Source organism: Crocodylus porosus, unplaced genomic scaffold (assembly GCF_001723895.1).
Source record: "Crocodylus porosus isolate Cpor-Errol unplaced genomic scaffold, CroPor_comp1, whole genome shotgun sequence".
Classification (NCBI taxonomy): domain Eukaryota; kingdom Metazoa; phylum Chordata; order Crocodylia; family Crocodylidae; genus Crocodylus; species Crocodylus porosus.
This window is the reverse complement of record NW_017728931.1, coordinates 124,635,945-124,658,982: the sequence shown is the minus strand read 5'-3', so window position 1 is coordinate 124,658,982 and position 23,038 is coordinate 124,635,945. Positions and strand designations below refer to the sequence as shown.

The 23,038-nt window shown below is 41.0% G+C and overlaps 1 protein-coding gene across 1 annotated transcript in view; it reads right to left on the bottom strand.

The window, feature by feature from the left end:
* Window positions 1-23,038, bottom strand: part of RSBN1L (round spermatid basic protein 1 like) — a 49,931-nt gene that overhangs the window by 4,714 nt on the left and 22,179 nt on the right. Inside the window, exons 5-7 of the mRNA XM_019543972.1 lie at window positions 12,764-12,901; window positions 10,826-10,968; window positions 9,187-9,354 (exon numbers count right to left, since the gene is read on the bottom strand). Of these exons, the coding sequence (XP_019399517.1) occupies window positions 9,187-9,354; window positions 10,826-10,968; window positions 12,764-12,901 (449 nt within the window). The remainder of the gene's footprint in view (window positions 1-9,186; window positions 9,355-10,825; window positions 10,969-12,763; window positions 12,902-23,038) is intronic.

Genomic DNA, 23,038 nt, shown 5'->3' with positions numbered 1-23,038 from the left:
TTGTCCCACAATAGCTACATTATGCCACCAGGAACACGAAACAAGCACACTAAGAAAAGGTTCGTGAGCACTGAAAAGAAATTTCAGGGGCTATAAAACAATTCAGTTTCCACAACAGGCAAAATTCCACTTTCTGTCAACATACATATGCAGTGCCTACAAAGTAATCAAGCCACCTTTTCCAACCAGTTTGAAAATAAGAGAAACCGGGTGATAATCAGATACTAGTGTGTGATGACAGCCAAAGGTTTAGTAGAGTTCTACAAATACTTCCTGAAGAAACACCTAATACTAAGTGAATTTTTGCTCTATTTTAACAATAAAGTGACTCATTGCTTAAAAGAAGTGCATCAACACTGTCAAGTTAAAAAGGTAACAGGATTTTTGTAATTAAATTAACAAAAACATAATCCATTTATTCTGGGAAATGTTAGAGTAAGTGCTGTGAAATGTAGTGTGGAGCTCAGGCTCTTGTAGAGCTGTGAGGTTTGTGTGTATGGAAAGAAGGGATGGAAGACATGGACCAGCAGCAGTGCATGTTTCTTCCTTACTGAGCTGCTACCATAGCAGAGTTGAAGACAGGTGATTTTCAATATCCTGAAAAAAGTTTCAATCAGGGAAACTAACAGGTTCTTGGTATCTCTTTATGTTATAAAGATTCCTGTGAACGAATAAGTGCATCCAAAACCCTGACAGAAGTTGGGTTTCCAATTCATGACATATTTAAATAGTGCCCAAACCAACTAGTCTTTCAAAGTCAATTACTTTTAAAAACAAGCTAACAGTGACTCCTGAATTAAAATCTTGCACTATTCCTAATAAAGGACTAGTGAAATTGTAAAAGCCTCACAGGCTCAACTTGACAACAATTTAAAACTGAAATAATGTATATATTCAGGTCAAGAGCTGCTTTTCTTCAAATATTTGTGACTTCAGCTACGAAGCTAACAACTAATGTCTTCTTTATACATAAGATCTCTCTCTATATTTTTTTTAATTTTGATTTTAACCAAGTGTGTAAATATAATACAATAAATAAATCCCCACACTGTATGTTCATACCAAAGTGTTTTTCTACTGAATTTTAACTAATGAAAGTATTTGCATTAATAATGAGATAATTCCCAGATCCACAAACATGATATTATTTCTATCAACGTACATACAACCCCTAAAAACAAGAGTGATTATATCAACTGGATATATAAAATAATTTCTGGCACTGTACATTCCTGACAAGTTTTGAATACATGAAAGTGAAAAACTGTATAAATACTCATAGGACAACAGCTGAACATTAACTACTGCAACACCACACTAACATTTAGAACTGAGCTACATTTTTTTTTAAACATCCTTTACCATTTTGTCAAAAAGAAGATACATATCTCTATTTTTACAGATGAAAATTATGTTTATATCACTAACTCCAAGCTTCATAACCAATACCCATTTTCAGTAATCTTGAGAATAAAATTCAATAAAAACATCTGTATGATTTTCACAATATTTAGAAACCTCAAAACCAAAGTTCCCATTGTACCTTTTCTGTCTAGTTGTTTTATGCATTATGTTATCTCATCATACAACCTCTCAAACTGGACAATCAACAATTCAAACCACGAACTGTCCTTTTTGCTAAATTCTTACATAAATTGATGTAGCAGTTTGTATTATACTAAGCATGTTTTGTGATTATAGAATCAAATTTGAAAGGGACTTCAAGGATCATCTGGTCCAAACCCTTCTATAAAAGTAGAAATGCTATTTCTGAACCAGGGCTGTCCAAGTGATGGTCCGCAGGCTGCACGCTGCAGCCCTCGGGCTCCTACCCAGCCACTGCTCCCCTGTACCTCCTCCAGCTTCTTCATTCTGCACCCCCGCAAACACCGCGGTGGAGCCTGGCCTGCACAGGAGCACATGCTGAAGTGGTAGGGGGCATCCACATGGGCATGTGCTGCAGCAGTTGGGGGTGGGGCAGGGAAGGCGGGGGCATCCACAGGGCAGGGGCTCACGACTCCCACTGGTTGGGCTCATAGGGCATATGGTCCCAAGTTGGACAGCCCTGTTCTAAACCATCCCTATCAGATGTTTATCTCTTCCTCTTAAAAATCTCCAGTAAAGGAGATTCTGCAGTTTCCTTGGGCACTCTATTCTACTGCCCTACTAATCTAACAGTAAGGAGGTTTTTCCTGAGCTCTAATTAAATTTTTTTTGCTACAATTTAAAACCACTGCTTCATATCCTACCCTCTGCAATGAAGAACAACACTTGTTTTCCCTCTTTCTGGTATCTTTTCAAGTATTTGAAAACTCCCGCATCCCCCTTTAACCTCCTTTTCTCCCAACTGAACATACTCTCAACTTCTTTGTATGACTTGCCTTCCAATTCCTTTATTTTTGTCACCTGCCTCTGGACCCTGTCCAGCTTCTCTACAGCCTTAAAAGTGTGAAGCCCATGTGCATGTAGTACTCTAGCTGAAGCCTAACTAGCAACTGTCACAGAAAAAATCTTAAATGTATGCTACCAACACAGAAGAGCTGGAATTGACATGCGCAAAGACGACAGACAAGGCTATGGAAATTTCCACAGTGTGCCCAGCACGTGTCCCCTGGGCGACCTCAGGAGCTGTCAATCAGCACTGACCTACTTTTCAGTCTTACGCATGCGCGGTTACTTCACAGAGCTAGATCTAACACATGCTCAGTTAGAAACTCAATGAGGTAACCGCTCTGGAAGTTTCTAAGAGAATAGCAACCTGATTGGCTACTGGCTGCTATATAAGGTTTGTGAGCCCCACCCAGGGCGGGGTTCGGAGAGTTGGGGGGTGTTTGGAGTTGGAGTTAGTGAGTTTTGTTAGTAATTGTTGGTGTGAGAGTTTGGAGAGACCGTGCTCTGTCTGCCAGCAGGGGCTACCTAGGCAGGGACTGTGAGGCAGATTGAGAGGCTGGGATCTGATCCCCCGGTTCTTTTCATACTTCATACGGCGATTTACTTCTTCGTTACGTTTCCTCGGACTGATTCCTTTTGTTACTGGACTGTTTACGGCTTCTACCTTGACTTCGATTCCGGATCATCCTTACCGCTTTGACTTCGGCTTCATCTTCCACTTACCTGGCTTTCGACTTCGGTTTCCTGCTTTGACCATCCCGTTGTCCAACACTGGACTGGCATCACACCATATTGTTCTCCGTTTTTCGTTTTACCACGTTACAGTTTTTGTTGTGTTGTGTTTCCCTATATGAGCTGTTGACCAGCCCTGGGACTAGCAGTGGGCAGCCGCACCTATCCCTCAGGGGGTAGAAAGCAAGGGCTCACTGTGAACCTCGTGGGCCAACAGACCCCTTTGTTGTTCTTGTTAATAACTGTAACTGAAGAAAGAATTGTGCCTCCACCTCAAAGCATGAGTAAATAAACCCATCTTATTTTGAAACCATACGCTTCCGTGCCACTCAGACTCCATCGCCGCTAATCCCACCTGTTCGTGTTCCAATCACCACCCCAGCCCACCCTGACCTTGGGGCCCGACCCCGACAACAATGAGTAGAGCAATACTGTCTTACACATAACGTTCCTTTGTTGATGTAGGTCAAAATTATGTCAGGATTTTTTTGCACCTGTGTCAAACTGTTGACAAGGACCTGTTGAGACTGGTGAATCAAAGACAATGTGAGTTAGCAACAGAACTGCCGAGCCACGTATCTCCTGCTCCCTATTCGTGCATTCCGTTATTCTTTCCTTACGTTTGTAGCACGTCAAATTTGTAATGACACCAGTTAAAACAACAGGTGTAGATACACAGTAGAGAAGAACTGATATTGCAATTGGAATTCTATTTGCAATCTCCTACTTGGAATTTAAGAATGGACCTTGTATAGATGATCAAATCTAGTCCCTTAGTCACAGGCAACCACTTTTCCACAATGCAACAAGAATATCTACCCTAGCTGCTCTTGCACAACATAGCAGCAAGGAATGCAACTTAAAAACAAGGTAAATAAAAAAGGGAGACAAAGGCACCACCAACATCCAAGATTTAGCAATAGAAGGGAATCTGTTTGGCATTTATGATAATCCTAAAAAAGTAAAAAGGAGACCAGGCCCACCGGCTATAGAGCAACAGAGCTCAATCTTGTCAAACTCCTGGCACCCCTTAGAAAATGCCAGCGCTTAGCTTTCACTTTTTTTTTTTTTAAACTATAGAAACATAATACAAAACTTTTCTATTACAAAGTCAGGAAGACCATGACGGGCCCGAATATTTGGTCACTATGGATTCCTCTTTGAAATCTCTGGGTTTATCTTGAAAAGCATGTATAGATGTTTGTACAATGCTAATATTATGCAAACCCCTTAAAGAGATCTCATAGCATCCCAGCTTGCCACAGCACCCTGGCTGTCAATCACTGCTATATAGAGGGGTGCAAAAAACCACCCAGTGCTGCTTGCCAGTCTGTCACAGGAAAATTCTAGCTTTTGGTTTGACTTGGGGCTCAGGAACAAGACCCAGCCAGCCAGGAACCTGAGAGGCTTCTCAGTAACTTTAGGAGTACCAGTGCACCCAAGCCCATCATTCGTCTGTAGCTGTAACCGAAGTCTAGTGCTTCAGAGGAGGATGAACAATTCCCAAAGGCCAAATGTATTCAGAATTTCTTCCTGGCCCCTAAAAAGCAATCAGTAGAAGCCTGGAAGCATGGGAGTATCAAACACCCCTCTGTATGCAAGCAACATTAGAGTGTGCTCAAAGTTTCCTGTCAAGCCCTTCAGCAGATATTTAAAAACAGCATATCGTAATATGATCACTACTACTCCAGGACACCCCTGTCCAAGCACACTATTTATTGTGTAATCATAAAGCACCATCTTTAAAAAATTCATATTCTTTGTTCCCTGCTAGTGTGCTTGGAAGACCATTCCAGGACTCACTGCTTTACTGGCTAGAAACCTTCTGATTTCTAGTCTAAATTTCTTTGTTGCATTTGTAACTATTCAAAGTTGTACACATATGGCCATTTCATTTAAAACAGCTCATCTGCTTCCCTAATATTCCACACGTTGTTTTTAATCCCACATGCTCCAAACCTTCATTTTGCCAAGCTAAACAAATCAAGCTCTTCCATATGATAAATTCTCCATTCCCCAAAACATCCTAATAGCCTTTTCTCCACATCTCTTCCAGATTTTTCTTCTCTGAACACAGGGACTATGAATATTATTCTAAATGAGATATTTCCTATTCCTTATACAGTGGTACTGATACCTTCCTGCCTCTATCAAAAAAACTAAATAACCTACCCAGGTGGCACTCACTTCAATCAGCAATAGAGGCTAGCCCCAAGCTAGAGGGGCAGAGGCTGGCAGAGTGAAACTGTTACCCAGGAGGTGCTGCTGCTAAGCCAGCATCAGTGCCTGGGAGCCAAGGACTTAGACAGTAGAGCAAGGCTGATGGTGTGGACAAAGAAAAAAGAGGGCCAAGGCTTAGATGGCTGAAGCCCCAACAGGTGCTGGGAAGCCTAAGGTAGCACTCCCTTAAAAGGGGAAGCACTTGGCAGAGGAGGAGGGAGCAACTAATCCAGGTGGGGCAGAGCTAGCCAAGGCAGAATCAAATGTCAAGGGAACCAGCAAGGATATTGCCAGTGACTGCCTCCCCAACAACCCAAAAGATAACATCAAAGTTGTGGTAGGCAAGAGACTGCAGGTGAGGTGGGTCAGGAAAGAGCCAGCAGGTACTCGACCCTTGAGCCTGCTACAACTTCCACAATCCCCAAATCTCCAGCATCATTAAAATATATTTTGATTTATATAGGTGACACAGAGTCTTAGATGCATTTAAAGGTACACTAAGCCCAGAATCAATTCCTTCAGATCAACTCAGTGTGCATAAACAACAAAAAACAAAACAAATGAACAAAAAAAAACCCACAGCCAATCTTGACATCTTCCACTGCAGTACCACTACTCAGTCCTCACTCCCCACCACACCCAAACGAGAGAAAAACTGAACTTGTGGCACACTCTAAAGGTTAAACCTAAGCTGTTTTGACCAAGCAAGTTCCAAAACTGAAGCTCTAATACGAGGTGCTCATTGAGAATGTGTCAATACAAGCACCACTCCATTGCCATTTAACAACACAAAAGCAAGGTGACTTACCAGATAGATAAAATCCTAGGGCTTTCAGGGTTTAAGTCAAAATCAAACCCTCTGTTTATGTGCCCAAAATAAAAATGCAGTCACCACAGACTGTAGAACACAAGTTTAAATATGCTCACAAAAATAAATGCTACCTGATGAACTATGCAGCACCAGTTTAAGTATATTTTTATGCCCAATTCATTTAAATTTTATCAGTCATTCTACTGATGTAAACTATACCACCACACCACAAATTTTACTTAAAAATAATTGCACAGTTGGAGTATGGTTGTAACCGTGATGGCCCAGGAAACACAAGCAGCAAGGGATTTTTGTCAATATCTTATGTTAGACGATCTGCATAGTTGGAAGAGAAGTCAAACAAGCTTTGGGTACAAAGTGCCCATCCTCAGGACCTGAGGAGGGACAATTTGTACCCAAAGGTTTGTTTAACATCTCTCCCAAGTAAAAGATATCACCCCCCCCGCCCAAAAAAACAAACAAACTTATTTCTTGCACTAAACTCGTGGGTATTCTTTAATAAGGTAGGAAATGCATTTACAAGCAAATTCTTTCACATATTTATGAGATAATACTGCAAGCTCATTGTATATGCAGCTCAACAACAGTCCAATGCCCAAATACAGGGTTTGGCAACCTACTCCCATCCTAGAGAATAGGAATCAGCAGCAAGAGTAGGTGCACAGCACTGGCCACTCTAGAGGGCACAAAGAGCAGCCCCTGTCTGCAAATGGTTGCCAACCCCTGCCCAAAGATCTTTAAAAGGCCAGACATTTAGTATTCAGCAAGTACTCTCTACAACTTTAACATTCCTGCTTATGAAAGGTGAATGTACACTCCAACCTGGGAGCACCTGCCAAAGCATGGATAGGGAAAAACAAAAGAATGAAGTAAAATAACGCTAATGTATGACTAGTGAATTCTAACAAGATATTAAATGAAAAATTGTCATCTATTTAAAAAATGCCAAAATACCTATACTTTGCTTAATTAGACAAGTTTTTAGTAGTTAACAAAGAGCAATGTTTCTATGACACTTCATAATTATTTAGTAAAGAAAACTTAAGACAAATACCCTAGCCATACTCGAACTGAAGTTGAAAATGATATTCTTAAACATGTTGAAGATAATCTTTATTTCTTACCTCCTCATTTTTTGAGGTGGGCAGTGCACATGAGACACTGACTGTGCAATAGCCTGATACTACTGTGCAGTAGTGTCACGTGGCAAGACCACGATGCAACACTGCTGTGCAGTAGTAGCAGGCTACTGTGCAGCACCATCACAAAAAAAAAAATGTTCACTACTAGTACTGCATAGTAACTCTGGTTACTGAGCATTTATTTAGTACATGTATAAACAAGTACTAAATAAATGTACAAAAATCACTGCACAGCAGTCATGTAGACACAGCCAGTGTACTGCAGATTCAGTCTACAAAAGAGTGTTTGCTACAGGATGTCTAAGATTATTTTGTTTGTTGATATTTTTGGACCAATGGTTTCAAAATGTCTGATCACTAGCCAGAACTTCAAAACACAGCAACTACAAATCAGCTATTGTAACAGATTTTTAGATAGTGTAAAACACCTGGTTCTTAGTTCTGGTCATTGATGAATCTACCATGAAAATACTTAAACCAAATAAAATAAAAGCAAAAATGTGGTCCAAATGACATGGTGCAGTCTGATCTCACAACTGTCTAGTGTTATAAACCTATATTCTATCCAGGAGTGCTCAACCTCCAGCCCACAGGCCAGATGCAATCCTCTGAGGCATCACATCTGGCCTGCAGGGCTCCCCATGGGTCAGGAAATTTGGCAGGGGAGCATTAATACAGTCACCCTCTCCTCTGACAAATCCCCAAACCCCAAGGCCCATGTGCCCAGTCAGAGACAAGGCCATGCCCCCACCCTGAATAGGGCCAGCGTATGCCTCTTTCCTCTCTCATCCCCCTCACTGCGAAGCTAGGCCACAACTAGCCATACCCCTTCCTCCAGACCCCCCAAGGGGGCAAGCCATGTGCCCTTTTCCCCACAGGGCCAAGTTCGGACTGGGCCATGCCTTGCAGGACTAGGTCAAGCCCGCTATCCCCCCCTGCCTGTCACAGCCCCCCTTCCACCACCACAGGGCCAGGTAAAGCCCCTTTCCTCTCCCTGTGGGGCCAGGCTCAAGGCAGGCAAGGCTGACCACTACTCCCATCCCATCACGGCTGGATGACGCATTTTCCATTGGCTCTCCAGGGACAAAGTTTGAGCACCATTTTTCTATACCAATCCAGAGCAGATATTTCAGTCTTTTCAGCAACATGCTGCCAATCATCAACGGTTTTAGACCTTAGCAGTGTTTTTGGAACTAGCCAACCACAGACCACACCAGTAAGTTGTGGACCAAAGTAACAGTCCATCTGTCTGACAAGAAGTAGAACAACATTCAGAAGTTTAGCTCTACTTGCACCAAGGAATAAAAACTCTGAATAAAAAAGGCACATGTTCTGTCTGGTGTACAAGAGTTCACCATAAAAGAAAACCAACCTCTTGGCATCAGAAATTGGAACACATTAGATATCAATCTACCAAAAAAAAAAAAGTTAATACAATAGTTGCAGAGGCTTTCCTGGAAATAAAAATTACAAGCTTTGTTTATGCTTGTATTCAGGCATTACTCCAGGGAAAATTTTCAGTAACAGTTCATTTGAGACAAAATTTAAGCATGTCACTACATCCTGCTTCACAGTCAATTACAGTCAACAGAAACATTTGGGTCTAACAATTTACCCAGTTGAAAAGCCATTACTGTAATGCATCTTTCTAGTTTATTCTCTACTAAAATACTGCATCTATATCTTGTTAGAGCCAGCATATGCAGTTCATCAAGTTGGAAAAAATGAAACATAACAGCTATTAATAGTTATATTGCCAAAATACCCATCCTGATTAACACGCTAATTCAGGAGCCTTCTAGCAAGCATAAACAGAAATTCACAGAAGTATTTTTCATGTCTAACTAGAAAAAGCCAGCTGACACCTACCACTCGCCACAGTGCACGGCCTTTAACACTCCTACAGCGGCTGTAGTCTGTCGTTCAAAACCTTGTCCTATATGATCTGCATGGGCTCGTGTCCTATCTTCAAATAGCATTTCACGGGGCTCACTAGTTCGAGGTAGGTACTGCAGGTTTTTTATTTCATTGGTAGTTCTGTTTTAGGGAGAACAAAAAAAACTTAATATTTTCTACATTCATACTGTCAATAGCATCCACATGCACCTTTAGGAAGCAATTACATTTTGGCCAGTTTACAGGAAGATCAGCAACCAGGAATCACTTAGAATATTTATGTAATGTTAAACCCAATTGATATACATTCAGTTTTCTTTCAATTCACTTTTGTTTATTCACTTTCCCACCTAATAACTTCAGTGTTCAGTATTATAACTGTTTCACATTTCAGCACTGAATAGAAGAATTGTAAGATTGTCAGACATTTTAGCAACAGCAAAGAAAGCATTGCTGAAGTGAAACACGTGCACAAAGTCAATTCTTCGACTAGCTTAGAGAAAATAGTACCCTATCACATTAAGATCTCTCAGTTCAGCAAACTACAGGTATACCTATATACCTCCTTAGGCTCATCCTCTAGCTCTTATCTACATTTAAAAATTCCTCTAGATAGCTCCTTGGTATCAGGGCTTCAGGCCAACATTTTCCCAGTTTATACCTCCCCAGAACTCACGTAAGATAAGCAAGATGGAACTGGTGACCTGTCTAGACCCCCACTACCTTCAATAAGAACTAGCATAGCAGGAAAAACAAGCAGTGGGTGCAATTCTTAAGAAGGGCTCCACTTGATTATCCTGTTCCACTCCAGGACAGACCTTAAAAGGATCACTCTACCTTACTACCTTTCCTACTGTGCTTCCAGTGTGCAAAGCAACAAAATTACAAGCAAAGTGTGATTTGCACAGCCTAGGGGAGTTCAAGGTAGCCTGCAACAAGAAATCACCACCAATAAGAGGAATTAACATGACCTAAGAGTATCCCCCTAGTAACTATGTGGATTGGAGATCTACAAGCAAAACCTATGTGCAGTAAAAATGTAGGTGGCACTCTTCCTTTTGAGCCACTATCTATACTACGGCTCAAGAAATATATATAGCGCTATTCTATTGTCAGGTGTGTCAGCTTTCAGATTAGGCAGAAGTCCTTGTGACGTGGAGTCTTAAAGATCCAATAGCAACTGAAAATAGGGATGTTAATACCAAGTATTATGGCAAAACTCTAACCTGGGTTACTACTTATTGACCATTTAAGCCACACCAGGCTTCATATAGCTTTACACTGTTAAAACAGCTCCCTCACTCCACTTCAGGGCACCTACATTTCTAATAGAGGAAAGCGATTTCTTTTATACAATTATTTGTGTTGACTACAGAATCCCAGAGGCTGACACCTCCACAAATGCTCAGAAAAAAACTCCACAATCCCCATCTTAGAAAACAGAATTTAAAAAAAAAAAAAAAAAAAAAAGCATAATTTTGCTTCTTATGAGCCAAGAAGTTATATAAACAAGATTTATATCATGATTAGATGCCCCCTAGTAAAGACTGAAAAAGTTGGTGAGGTAAAACATTAATCAGATAGCTCCTTAGCTAAAAAAATTTCTACATACCTTTTCCTTTTGAAAGGTGACTTTGGCATGTCAGCCACAGGGATCATCTGTTCTCCCGGACGTACCCACATGATGGGACCATCATCACTATCTTTACGACTCTCTAATTTTAGGCTAGACAGTGTCCCCCATGGCAACGTACACTAAACAGGAAATAAAACAGCACAAGATTTTGAAGCAAGTAATTTTCAAGCACGTTTAAAAATATCCATTTCTTATCTAGCAAAATTTCATAGATTTCATAGGACATTAGGGGCTGGAAGGGACCTTGTGAGATACAGTCCAGCCCCCCTGCCAGCAGCAGGAAGTCTGCAAGGATCAAATGATCCCAGCACAAAATACATCCAGAGTAGATGCTTGCACCACCTATAAGGGGAGTCGGTTCCAGACCTTGAACGCTTGGAAGGTAAAGAAGTGTTTCCTTATACTGAGTCTGAATCAGCCTTCCAGAAGTTTGTGGCCATTAGACCAAGTTATCCTTTAGGGAGCCCAAGTGAACAAGTGTTCTCCCAGATCCTGATGCACACCCCTCATATACTTATAGGCAGCCACCAAGTCCCCTCCAAGCCTTCTTTTCACCAGGCTGAGGAGTTCCATGTCCCTCAGGCTCTCCTCACAAGGCTTGCACTCTTGACCTTTGACCATACAGGTGGCTCTCCTCTGGACACTCTTGAGCTTATCCACATCCCTCCTGAAGTGGGGGGCCCAAAACTGGATGTCATACTCCAGCTGCGGCCTCACAAAGGCCAAGTATAGTGGGAGGATGATGTCCACTGGTAACCTCGCACCACCTTGATTTGTTCCACCAACTAGTACCCTTTAGGTCCGACCCCGGAGCCAGTTCCCCAGCCATCAGTCCATAAGATGGTCGAGGCCGTAGTTCCTCAGCTTGGTCTTCCATGATGTCCTCATGACCAAGTTAAAGGCCTTCTTGAAATCCAGATGACATCAACCTCATCTCCCTTGTCCAGGAAGTGTCACCTGATCATAGAAGAAAATGAGGTTCCAGTAATAAAACCATGCTGGCTGGCATTCACTAGGTTGCCTTCCGTTAGCCTGTTGCAGATGGATCCCTTGATAATTTTCTCCTAAATCTTTCCAAGGATGGACATCAGACTGATAGATCTGTAATTCCTTGGATCTTCCTTCCACCCTCTCTCAAAGATTGGGACCACACTGGTTCTTTTCCAGTCTTCCAGTACATCACCCAAGCACCATAAGCTTTCAAGCATCTTGGCCATAGGACATGCCCTCATGTCCACCACCTCTTTTAAGACTTTTGGGTGCATTCTGCCCGCGGACTCATGAATGTCTAGCCTCTCGAGGTGTTCCCTCACTTGATGGGCGCCTGTGTCAATTGCGGGCCCATCTCCTGAGCCCTTGAGATGCTTTGCGTCCCGTCTGACAGCATGACCCATTTGGGTTGGTAGAAAACTGACGCAAAGTAATAGTTTAGGAGATTGGCTTTCTCTTGGGCATCACCTGTCCCATTTGATCTCGCAGGGAGCCAATATTGTTCTTTCTCCGACTTCCCACATATCTGAAGAACAACTTTTTGTTATCCTTGATTCCAGTAGCTAACCTGAGCCTGTTTACTGCTTTGGCTTTTCTGGTCCGCTCCCTACAGGTACGCGCTAGTGCCCAGTAGTCCTCCTTGGCGACGATTCCAGTTTTCCATCTGATGTAGGCATCTCTTTTAAAGTTTCAGGAGACCTAGAAGTTCCCTGTTGAGCCAAAGGGGCCTCCCTGCCCTCTGACTGCATTTCTTGTGGGACAGGATGGACTTCCCTTGCGCTTTGAGGATTGAGTTCTTTAGGAACAACTATTTAACCAAATTAAAACACTGAAGTGAATAGATCTGGTAAATTAACCTAGGCAAACACCACTCCGCAGCAAAATTAGTACACTGCATTTGAGAAAGCATTTTTTCTCTCTTACTCTTAAGAAGGGTGAATCTTCCAACATATCAAGGAACTCTGGAAAATAATCTCCTACTTCCTCATCCACTGCTCCAACCAAACTTATCTGTCTCATTGGGCCAGCTCTATATGTACCATGGGAGTATGTTCTTTTGACCTAGGAACAGAAAATAAAATTCAATTAAAAGCTACATTAATTAATCAGAACTTAAAAGTTTACAAATCAATGCTGTATATAAATCTTTGCATATTATAATTTAGTCTTCTCTTAAAAAGATGGTTTATATTAATGTTGTATCCAAGTCCTTACTACATAGTAATAAATGGATCGATTTTTATATATAGTTTTATAAAAACCTATTCCTTTGAAATTGTGACCAACAGTTTAAATTAGTGGGTACCTCAACGTGAAACTCATTTACTATTTAAAAATGTGTATAAAGACATATCTGTACACACACACGAGAAAATTGCAAGATCCAGATGCATGTCAAATAAGAGGGAGCTGAACAGGGCGTTAGACATTTAACCATTAAGACTATTCAAAGCAGCAGAGAAATGGTTTCAGTTCCTGTTCCTTTTACAGAAAGGAACATTTGAAATTATGATCCCATGAAAGCTGGCTAGGATGTGTGATCTGACAAACCAAGAAAACACTGAGCAGAAAAAGGCAATGGAAAAAAAATATCAATTTGAAGTAGAGTAAAATGTGGGAAAAAGCACTAGCATAATAAGGTGAGGGGGAAAAGTTGAAAGTAAGCAGGCCTAGAGTGAAGGGAATAAATTTAGGCTAGAAAGAATAAAGGCAAAGAAAAGAGTTTACTGCTGATGAAAGAGACTGAAAAATGAGACCTTAACTCCTAGCCAAGGAGAGACTTACAGGTCTGGGATTATTTGATGACTGACTAGCTGAAAGTCTATCTTGCTAATCGGTCTCACATTTTTATTCATATATAGTCAAGCCTTTATGGATTTCTATATCATGAAATATTTCAACACCAGAAGTAATGACTGCAATACATAAAAGCTCTTTTTTCACGAAAGGTTAAGTGACTCAAAATGTAAAAATTTATTGCTGGCTTTCTCTAATTATTTCCCTTCCTTCCTTTGAACTCACCATCAAAAATGTGTAACCCATTCTAATTTCAAGTAACATATAAAAAGAATTCCAACTGAAGTTCACGATGACTACTCAGGTTTAAAACAGGGTGAGTGAGTGTAAAAAAATAAAATAAACGGAGGTTTCACATAAGGATAAAAACAATCAAAACTGCCATACTGGGTCAGACCAGGTCCATATAGCCCAGTACTCTGTCTCCAACAGCAGCAAAACTGGATGCTATAGAGGGAAAGCACTGAACTGGATCTCTAGAGTGATCTATACAATATCCTCCCTGGTATCCATCATTATTGTTTTAGAGATGCCAAAGGAAGCCACCTACAACCATTCTGCTCAATAGCCATTACTAGGATCTATCTATCATTCATGAATTTATTCAACCTTTTTGAACATGGCTATGCTATTTGTCTCCACCACCTCCACCAAGTCAGTCAAGGCAGGATGGCATCTTTCATAGTAAGGACTATTCACAGCAGCTAATGAAATAGGCTGCTGCTTATGAAAGCTTATGCCTCTCGGAGCGAGTTAGTCTCTAAGGTGCTACCCTACCTTGCCTTGAGTATTTAAAGCAGCAAGGAGAATTAGGAGCATTACAAGCAATCAAACAGGATAATGACCTCTTGCATTCCATGATAAGAGTTTAACTTTTTCAAAAGTTCAAAAGCTTCCACATAATGCTACGATATGATATATGAACAAGCAATACTTTAGGCATTAAAGTTAGATAGTAATGCTCCTTGGTTCTTCAAAGTAGAGGGATCAACATCAGTTTAAAAAAAAAAAAGACACTGGATTGAAAGACTTGGTGGAATTAGATGAAACATTAAATGGAACAAATTAAAAGCAAAACCTAGATTAGAACAGGGGTGCTCAACATCCAGCCCACAGGCCAAATGCAGCCTTGTGGAGCCTTGGAATCCATGGGGCTCCCATGATTTGTTCATTTTTGCTGCAGGCAAACAATGGCAGTTAACACTGCCACCCCCTTCCTGCTGCCAAAATCCCAAGCCCCATGGGGCAAGCTGGAACCAGGTTGCAACCCTTCCCCTACCATGCCCAGATCAGGGACAGACCACGCTCCTCTTTCCTCCATATGGCTCCATTGAGGCCAGGACACACTCCCTCCCCCCACAGAAGGGCCAGGCCACACCCCTTCTTCCTGCAGGGCCAGATCATGTTCCCTCCCCCACCTGTAGGGCCAGGTTGGGGCTGGGCTAAGCCCCTTTCCCCATACAGCTGGATATGGGATAGGTATACCTGCACCCCACACAGCCAGAAGGGGCCGCGCCCTAGGCACTGGACTAGAGCTACCAGCCGAATCCAATCCACATAAGGAACAGGCACTGTCCATCCTCCCCCATGGACAAAAAGGTTGAGCACCATTGGATCAAGGCACAAAGGAACTCAAAAGCAGTGCCTCGTAGATGAGCAATACTAACTGGTCCCACATTTAAAACAACAGAAGAAAAAAAAAGTACAGTGGGAAATAGATGATTAAGCACACATGCTGAGCAACAGGTTGCAATTTCTATACATGAATAAAACCCACAGCACCAGAGGAGTTAGGCAGAACAGAACTATCAGCAACCCCACAGAATATGAAGGCAACAATACAGCTAAATGAATACTTTGCCCCTCTCATAAACTAGGCTTACTGAACCAGATGCGTTTCAGACTACTAACCAAGTCTTCAAAGCATCTGCTGAGTGTGGCAACAGGATGAGTGAGTGAAAGGAGGCTTGACGGACCTCCAAAGGACCAGATGGCTTACACGGACCAAATTTTCATGTCACTGTCTTTAAAAGCAAGGAAGTAACTCCCGTTTATGAGAATTAAAACTGTCCATCCAAATTAATCAAATCAGTTAACATCTAAAGATCAGATCCCCATAATTCATCAAGAAGAATAGCTATGCCATCCCAGGCCCCAGGTTGAGAAAGCAGCAAAAATCTCAGAACCCTGGGAAAGCAAAGCTGAAGTATGAGAACTTCCTGTTTAAAAAAAAAAAAAAAATCTAACTGGGTTGCTGTGGTAGGGGGAGCAGTATTAATATCACGTAGTAGCTAGAGAAACATAGCTTTTGGAAGATTAGTAGTAGAAACAAATTAACATTTTCATTCAAGACCTGAGAAAAAATATCTACAAAGTCAGGGAAATATTAGAAGCTCTTATTTTACTCACAGGAAACAGTCATTGTCTACAGGGCTAGAGAAAAAAAAGGAGTAGATGAAGAGAGATTAACTGGTTATTGAAGAGAAGGGAGCATCACTAAGTGCTGAAGAAAAAAGGAAACAGGTGAAGTTACAAGTGTAGAAGGCTTGGTTGCTGGATAATTCTAGAAACTAGAAGTGCAACGTGTGACACCCAATGATAGTTATATAAAAAAGCTGGCTTATTTTATTTTACATTCTTCACCCAATGTTGCATTTATCAAAGTGAAAAATGCTTAACGATACTGCAGATGAATAACTAGCAATCATCAAATATTCAACTAAATATACTTCTAACAGAAGAAATGAATGACTAGACAATCAAAAAATAGTTATAAAAAAACAGAAACTGTAGCTTGGCTGTTAAATACAAATATAAAGGATTTTTGCTTTTTAAGAAGCAAAGTATTTATTTAGGCCCTTTTTAAAGAACAAATTTACCACTGCTTCGTAATGTGTATTAAAATGGAAAAGGAAAAACAGACTGATTTTTTAAATCATCACACACAAACCATGTTTCATAATTTCCAGCAGAAATCAACAGCCAGCAAATCTGTTAGCAAGTCACGGACAAACTGGTGGTTAGGCCATAAAAATCAAATGGAAGGCAAAAGACATGGATAAGATAAATTCATAACTTAAAAAAAGTCTGCTAGAAGAAGAACAATACTACAGTAATTTGGAAAAATTACTGCAATACTTTATTCTGCATATATTGCTCCAGGGAGATAAACATTTGCAGGTCCACAAAGACTCACTCCAAACAAAAAATAGTAGAATTTAAAAATTTAAGAATTAAATAAGAGAAGCAATGAAGTTGAGACATAACTAGATAACAGTTGCAAGTAAAAACATGGATAAAAAACATACTCCAACGATTACTCATTCTAGCCTGCAAAAAAAAAACAGCTGTCTTGTTTTAGTAAAACCGGATAATGGTGCAATTAAAAATGCTGAAAGTTGAATAGGATCACTGCCATTTGCACAACTATTATAAAAATGAAACCTGACTGAAAAAGTGGCAACACTAAATGTGTTCCCAATACATTTACAAGTTCAAAAGTTCTTTTCTGCCATCACCATAACTTTTTTTTTTTTTTTTTTTTAAACAACTCCCTCCAACCAATAATGCCTCTATGCATTCTGAACACTCAAATACAATAGGGATGGGTACAGCCTTAAGAACCTAAACAGAATTAGAATTGTTTCTCCATTACTATAAATATCTTACATTAAACATTTACACTGGGCTTACGTGACAATTGTTCTAAATAGCTAAACTTAAAGCAAATCAGGAGGTTTCAAAGAAACTTCAGAGGTCAGGCAGAACAGCACTATTGTCAGTCTTTAATAAGTCTTCCTTGTTCTAATTAAACATAAATATGGAAATAAAATTAGAAATATTCTGAGCAAGTACAGAACCTTTCCATTAAGTCACTAGCCTGAGTGATCCCCAAATCAGAAACTAATGCGAATCCAGAATAGGATAAGTGAACAGATGTAACAATTTCTAGTTATACTTTAAATGTTACATTCACGTAGAATTTCAAATAAATATCCTGCATCTCTCTGCAAAGAACACTGCATTAGCTTGTGCTAAGTGGCAAAAAATTGTGCAAATAAAACTGAGACACAAACTAGATTAAAAAATTGACAACTTGAGAAATTTCCACTTCTGTGCTCAGTATAAAAATCGTATGTTTAGCCCAATTTGATTGTTTTAAACAAGCGTTCATAACAGACTATCAAATGGATGATACTGAACAGTTATACTTAGAAGCCTTGTTACTTACAGAATGACAAACTTTGGAGAATATATGCATCTGCTCAAACAATAAAGTATATAGCATTATTTTATGAACTATAAACTGTTTCATGGAGTCCTATAATTAAGCAGTTTTGACCCCTTTTTAAACTGGGAATTAAAAAAAACAACCCCCCCCCCCAAAAAAAAAAAACCCAACCAAAATACCTTCCTCTGGATTAAGGCAATTCAAAACCACACCCAAGCTTTAGGTCAGCTATAGTCTATCCTGTATTTAGTAAAATTTCTAAGCCCCAAACTTCAGTATATTGCTGCGAGAATTTTTTTTTTTTTTTGGAGCAGGGGAGGAAGAAGGTGATTTGTTTTTTAATCTTTTCTTTTTTTCTCTCAAGTTATAACTTAAAACTTAGGAAGTAAAAAAATAGCAGCTCCCCACACAAAAAACACTGCAAGAATGGTGCAATGCAGCACACAAATTCTGAAAACACAATTTAGTGAAAAAGCACAAATTAAGGTAAGCACTCCTGGAAAACAGAAGTAACATATTTCATAGTATACAAGTTGAGTTTTGAAGCCTAATTTTGGTCTCTTCAAATTCAACCTTGACTTATACACAGTCCCCTGCGAGCAGCACTGCCTAGACACGTCCCCCTCCCCGGGAGCTCTCTGGGAGCCTGGGTAGCACACTGGCCCCAGGGGGAGCTGCTGCCATGGGAGGAAAGGACCAGGCCTACCTGCAGCTCTGGTACTGCCCAGCCCAGCAGCAGCTCGCCCCCAGGCCAGGGGGCAGGCGGGGAGGCTCTGCTAAAAGCAGGCTCAGGCCCCTCTGCTTCTGCCTTCAACAGGTGGCTACAGCCAGCAGGATGCCTGGCACTGCCTGGGAAAGAGCGGGCCTGCCCCAGGGGTATCATGGGGTGTAAGGCAGGGCCCACCCACTGCTAACCTCCTCCCCATGCTGCTGCCCATAGGGCAAAACAGCCCCTTCCCAGGCAGTGCCAGGTATCCTGCCTGCTGCAGGCACCTGCTGAATGCAGAAGCAGCAATGGGCCCAATCCAATCATGCTTTTGGTGGAGCCTCCCCACCCTGCCCCACAGCTGGGGGCCAAGCTGTCACTGGGCAGCCCCTGAGCTGCATAGGGGCCCAGTCCTTCTCACCACAGCAGCTGTGCCCCCCCAGGGCCAGCCGAGCCAGCTGCCAGTGGGCTGTCTGCTGCCCAAGCCCCCAGGGGCCCAACCCAACTTCCTGGGAGCCCACCAGCACACCACCTGATCGTACCCACCCGGGCTTCCAGCACCTTGCACAACAAGACAGGATCAACTTATACAACAGGCATACAAAAATCCTACCTCCACCCCCACCTCCCAACAGAAATACTGGATTGACTTATACAATGTGTTGACCTCAACACCATACAATACAGTAACATGCACTGGAAGACCACCAATTTCAGGAATAAAAGGCTTTAACTTCAATGCGTAGCTAAAGCCATGCACTTAAACTCAGTACTGCTCATTATCTGGACTCCCAGCCCCAATTAAAACGTAGCTGACCATGACAGGATGTCATCTCCCAGACAGATAGATTTAGATTTTTAAGGAAATGGATTTATTTCACAAAAATAGACAACGGTATTCAACACCAGATAAAAGCTGCTAGTGCTACCTTTGGACATCTCCAAAATAGTGCCTTCAATTATCATGACCGAAATCAAATTTCTAAAATTTACCAGTTCGTTGCCATCCTGCTACATGGACATAAAACATGGATGACATCAAAAACACCTGAAAGCTTTGGAACATTACCACTAGCAATTTCTTCAGAAAACCCTCCATATCAAGTGGAAGGACAGAAGAACAAATGCCAGTGTTCTCACTCAAGTGAACACCACCAGCATTAAAACCATGTTTATAACACCAGCTCCATCAGACATCATGAGGATGCTGACAAATGGCTTCCAAAGCAGGCCCTATACCCACCCACAACTCACAAATGGCCACCACTCAAAAACTGGGCAAAAGAGATTTGAGGACACCTTGAAGACCAAGGTGAAGAAATGTAATATTAACATCAATACCTGGGAGATTTAAGAACTGAATCATCCCCAATGTTGCCGTGATATAAGCAAGGTATTATTTCAAGTAAACTCGTCTCCCTGTGAGAGAAACAAAGGCAAAGAGCTGCGACCAGACATCACTAGGATCCACTTCTGCCTCCCAAAAGTATTTGTGATGACTGCAGCCAAACATACAAAACACTAATCAGGCATCCCAGTCATCTATGGACTCACCGATGACTTCCCTATTTACTGAAAGACTGTCATCCTCTTATCAAGGGACTGACGATGATATTTCCCAAAATGCTGATTAAAAATTACTTGTGTACTAAGATAATTTGTCATATATTGGTGATTAGAAGTAATGCAAGAAATTGCACATTACAATTGTTGAGAAAAATCAATGATAGCACGTAGATATTTTTTGCCTAGTTTCATGTGGACTAGTTTTTTTGCTGATGCTATTCATCAGTACATGGACAAATCAAAGCATTGCTTTAAATTGTAAATTTTGAAGATGGCAGATTGGAAGAATGGTAAGTATTAACAAAGTCAAGTCATTTATATAGAATAATTTGGGTTGCTCAGTAACAGAAAGAAGACTAGCCATCTCCTCTTAGTACAAGGTTACAACTAGAAACAAAAGAAATTAGGACACTTCTAGGAAGGAGAACTGCATTATGGCAAGCAAGGACATTAACAGGATGCAAGGGTCACAGTAAATATCCAAATAAAGAGTATTCAGTTAGAAGCAGAAAAGCAAGAATGCCTTGCATAAAACATTTAGCCCTATTTTGGTATGCATCTTTTAAAAAAGAAACTTAAAACTAGGAATCCTTTCTACTGGAATACTAGCCAGGGTTTGAAAAGTGGAAAAAAAAAGTGTACCATGGAAAAAAATATATCAAAAGAAAGGGCAAGAAGTAATGTGACTATAGGTCTTTAAACCCCACAATTTTAGAGCTCTTTTAGAGGAGCAAAAAAAATGCATAGACTATATTATGCAGGTGATCAAATTATGATCATCATCCTCCTCAGGCCCCCATAACATAAGCTCAGACATTTACAGTAACAAGCATATCCCCCCCAGCAATGACTTATTTTACTGCCATGAAATAGTCTTCCATTTTAAAAATTAAATTCCACAACAAAAATGGTGAATTCTACAGAAAGCATTTATACATCTCAACATACACAGCTCTCAACAACAAGAGATGTCTTCTGATCTTGAAAAATCTAGAAAAGGAGCACAAGACTAGGTCTTGAGCATGTGTAAAGGATAAGGGGTGGAGAAAATGCTTCAGTAGGACATAAGAATTTGTTACCAAGTACAATTCAGTTTTCTTCATCAAGCAAAACATTCCAGGCAATGGGTCTTAAACAGTAAAAGAGAAAACACTGGCACTGCAATCAGATTTGACAACTTAGACAAGGCACAAAATAAAGAATGACAAGCTCCTGTTCAAAGGTGACTTGTTACCTTAGTTTTTTCTTCCTTGATCAGATGTTTACAAGTCAAGGAAGCAGTATTAATTTGAGGCAGGGGACAATAAAGGACCACCAGATCAAGCTGTGTGAAAATAAGTTGAGAAAGGGAAGAGGGATGGAACAAGAAAGGCCAAGGCCAGGGATGTCACATAAATGACACTTTTCAGGTGTGTAAACCACCCAAAAAAAAAAGGTAACACAGAACTAGAGGCAAAAGTATATGAAGGGTTAAAATTATTACATTATTAGATTTGCCTGACATAAAATTACCCTTTTTGCCAACTGAGTAAGTTGTTTCCAGGACAGTGGTACAGCATGACAAATTGATTCAGGAAGCAAAATTAATAGTTGTAAAAAAATGTTATCTGCCATGGGGATCTGGCAACACCAACCAAAGGTTATACTCGATCTTAGTTTCACTGGGGTATAACAGTGGTTTTCAACCTGTTCGCAGAGCCTGGGGGCCCGCAGACTATATCTAAGGGGACCACGTAAGATTACTACAATCAATCAAAAGTATGTGAATACCAGGGGTCCTAGCTTTCTGCAGGGAAGAAAACTGAAAAATCTCCATTAAAAAAAAAGAAACACAAAAACCAAAACCCCCAAATCCACATTTTTCCATGACCTACCGAAAGAGTAGCGGCATCCCACAGTGAGCCTCCCCCACCGATTGTCTGAGGCGCAAAAACTGCAGCAAATATAGAAGAGAGCAGTAATGGCGCCATTCACTGTGGGACACCCCTGTGCTTTCAGTAGGTCATGGAAAAATGTGGATTCTGTGTTTTTCCGCAGCCAACAGGCAACTAGGATCCCTGGTGAATACCCACACTTAGAATTTAAAGGGGTCCACTCCTCCATTCAAAAATTTTCAGGGGTCTGCAAATGAAAAAAGTTTCAAAACCACTGGAGTACAGTAATCAGGGCTGCTATATTGAAGGCATTTACCTTAAGGGTGGTGAACTGCTCAGACAAAATGAGATGGCTGCAAGGTGCTGGATCTCAGATACAGGTATTCTAAGACTTCATCAATTCCAAAATTAGATACACTAGCATCCAACAACTGAAGCATATACTGCAACTCCAACGGAGAGGAAGAAATCTGAATATCTTGGAGAGTATGTCTATACTAGTCACAGACTTGAACCTGGCTAAATTAGTGCTTGCTGAGCTTTGGCCTGCTGTGGCTAGACTGCTGCTAGCATTCATCTAGGTTAGGGGTGTCCAACCTTTTTGAATGTAGGGCCAAATCATGAATTTTTTTATCACCCAGTGGGCTAGCGGCACATATTCAAAGACCTCGCAGGAAGCGGTATCACATCACCCCCTCCCCAAAATGAAAGTACAGTGTTTACTTTTGTTTCCCGTCACAGCACCTCAGGCCTCAGAAAACAGCTTGGAAGGCCGCGTGGCGGCCCGCAGGCCATATGTTGGACAAGCCTGTTCAAGGCAGTTTACAGCTTACTTCATACTTCTCCACTAAATTATAAATCACATTTGTGACTGCAATATTTACACACCCTCAGTTCTGTCACCTGATGCCACCTCCCAATAGGACTACACTGCCATATTTAGTTAGTTAGGGAGCTTCTGGAGGGGTTGGACGTATCCAAGTCAGCCGGTCCGGATGATCTCCACCCTAGAGTTCTAAAGGAAC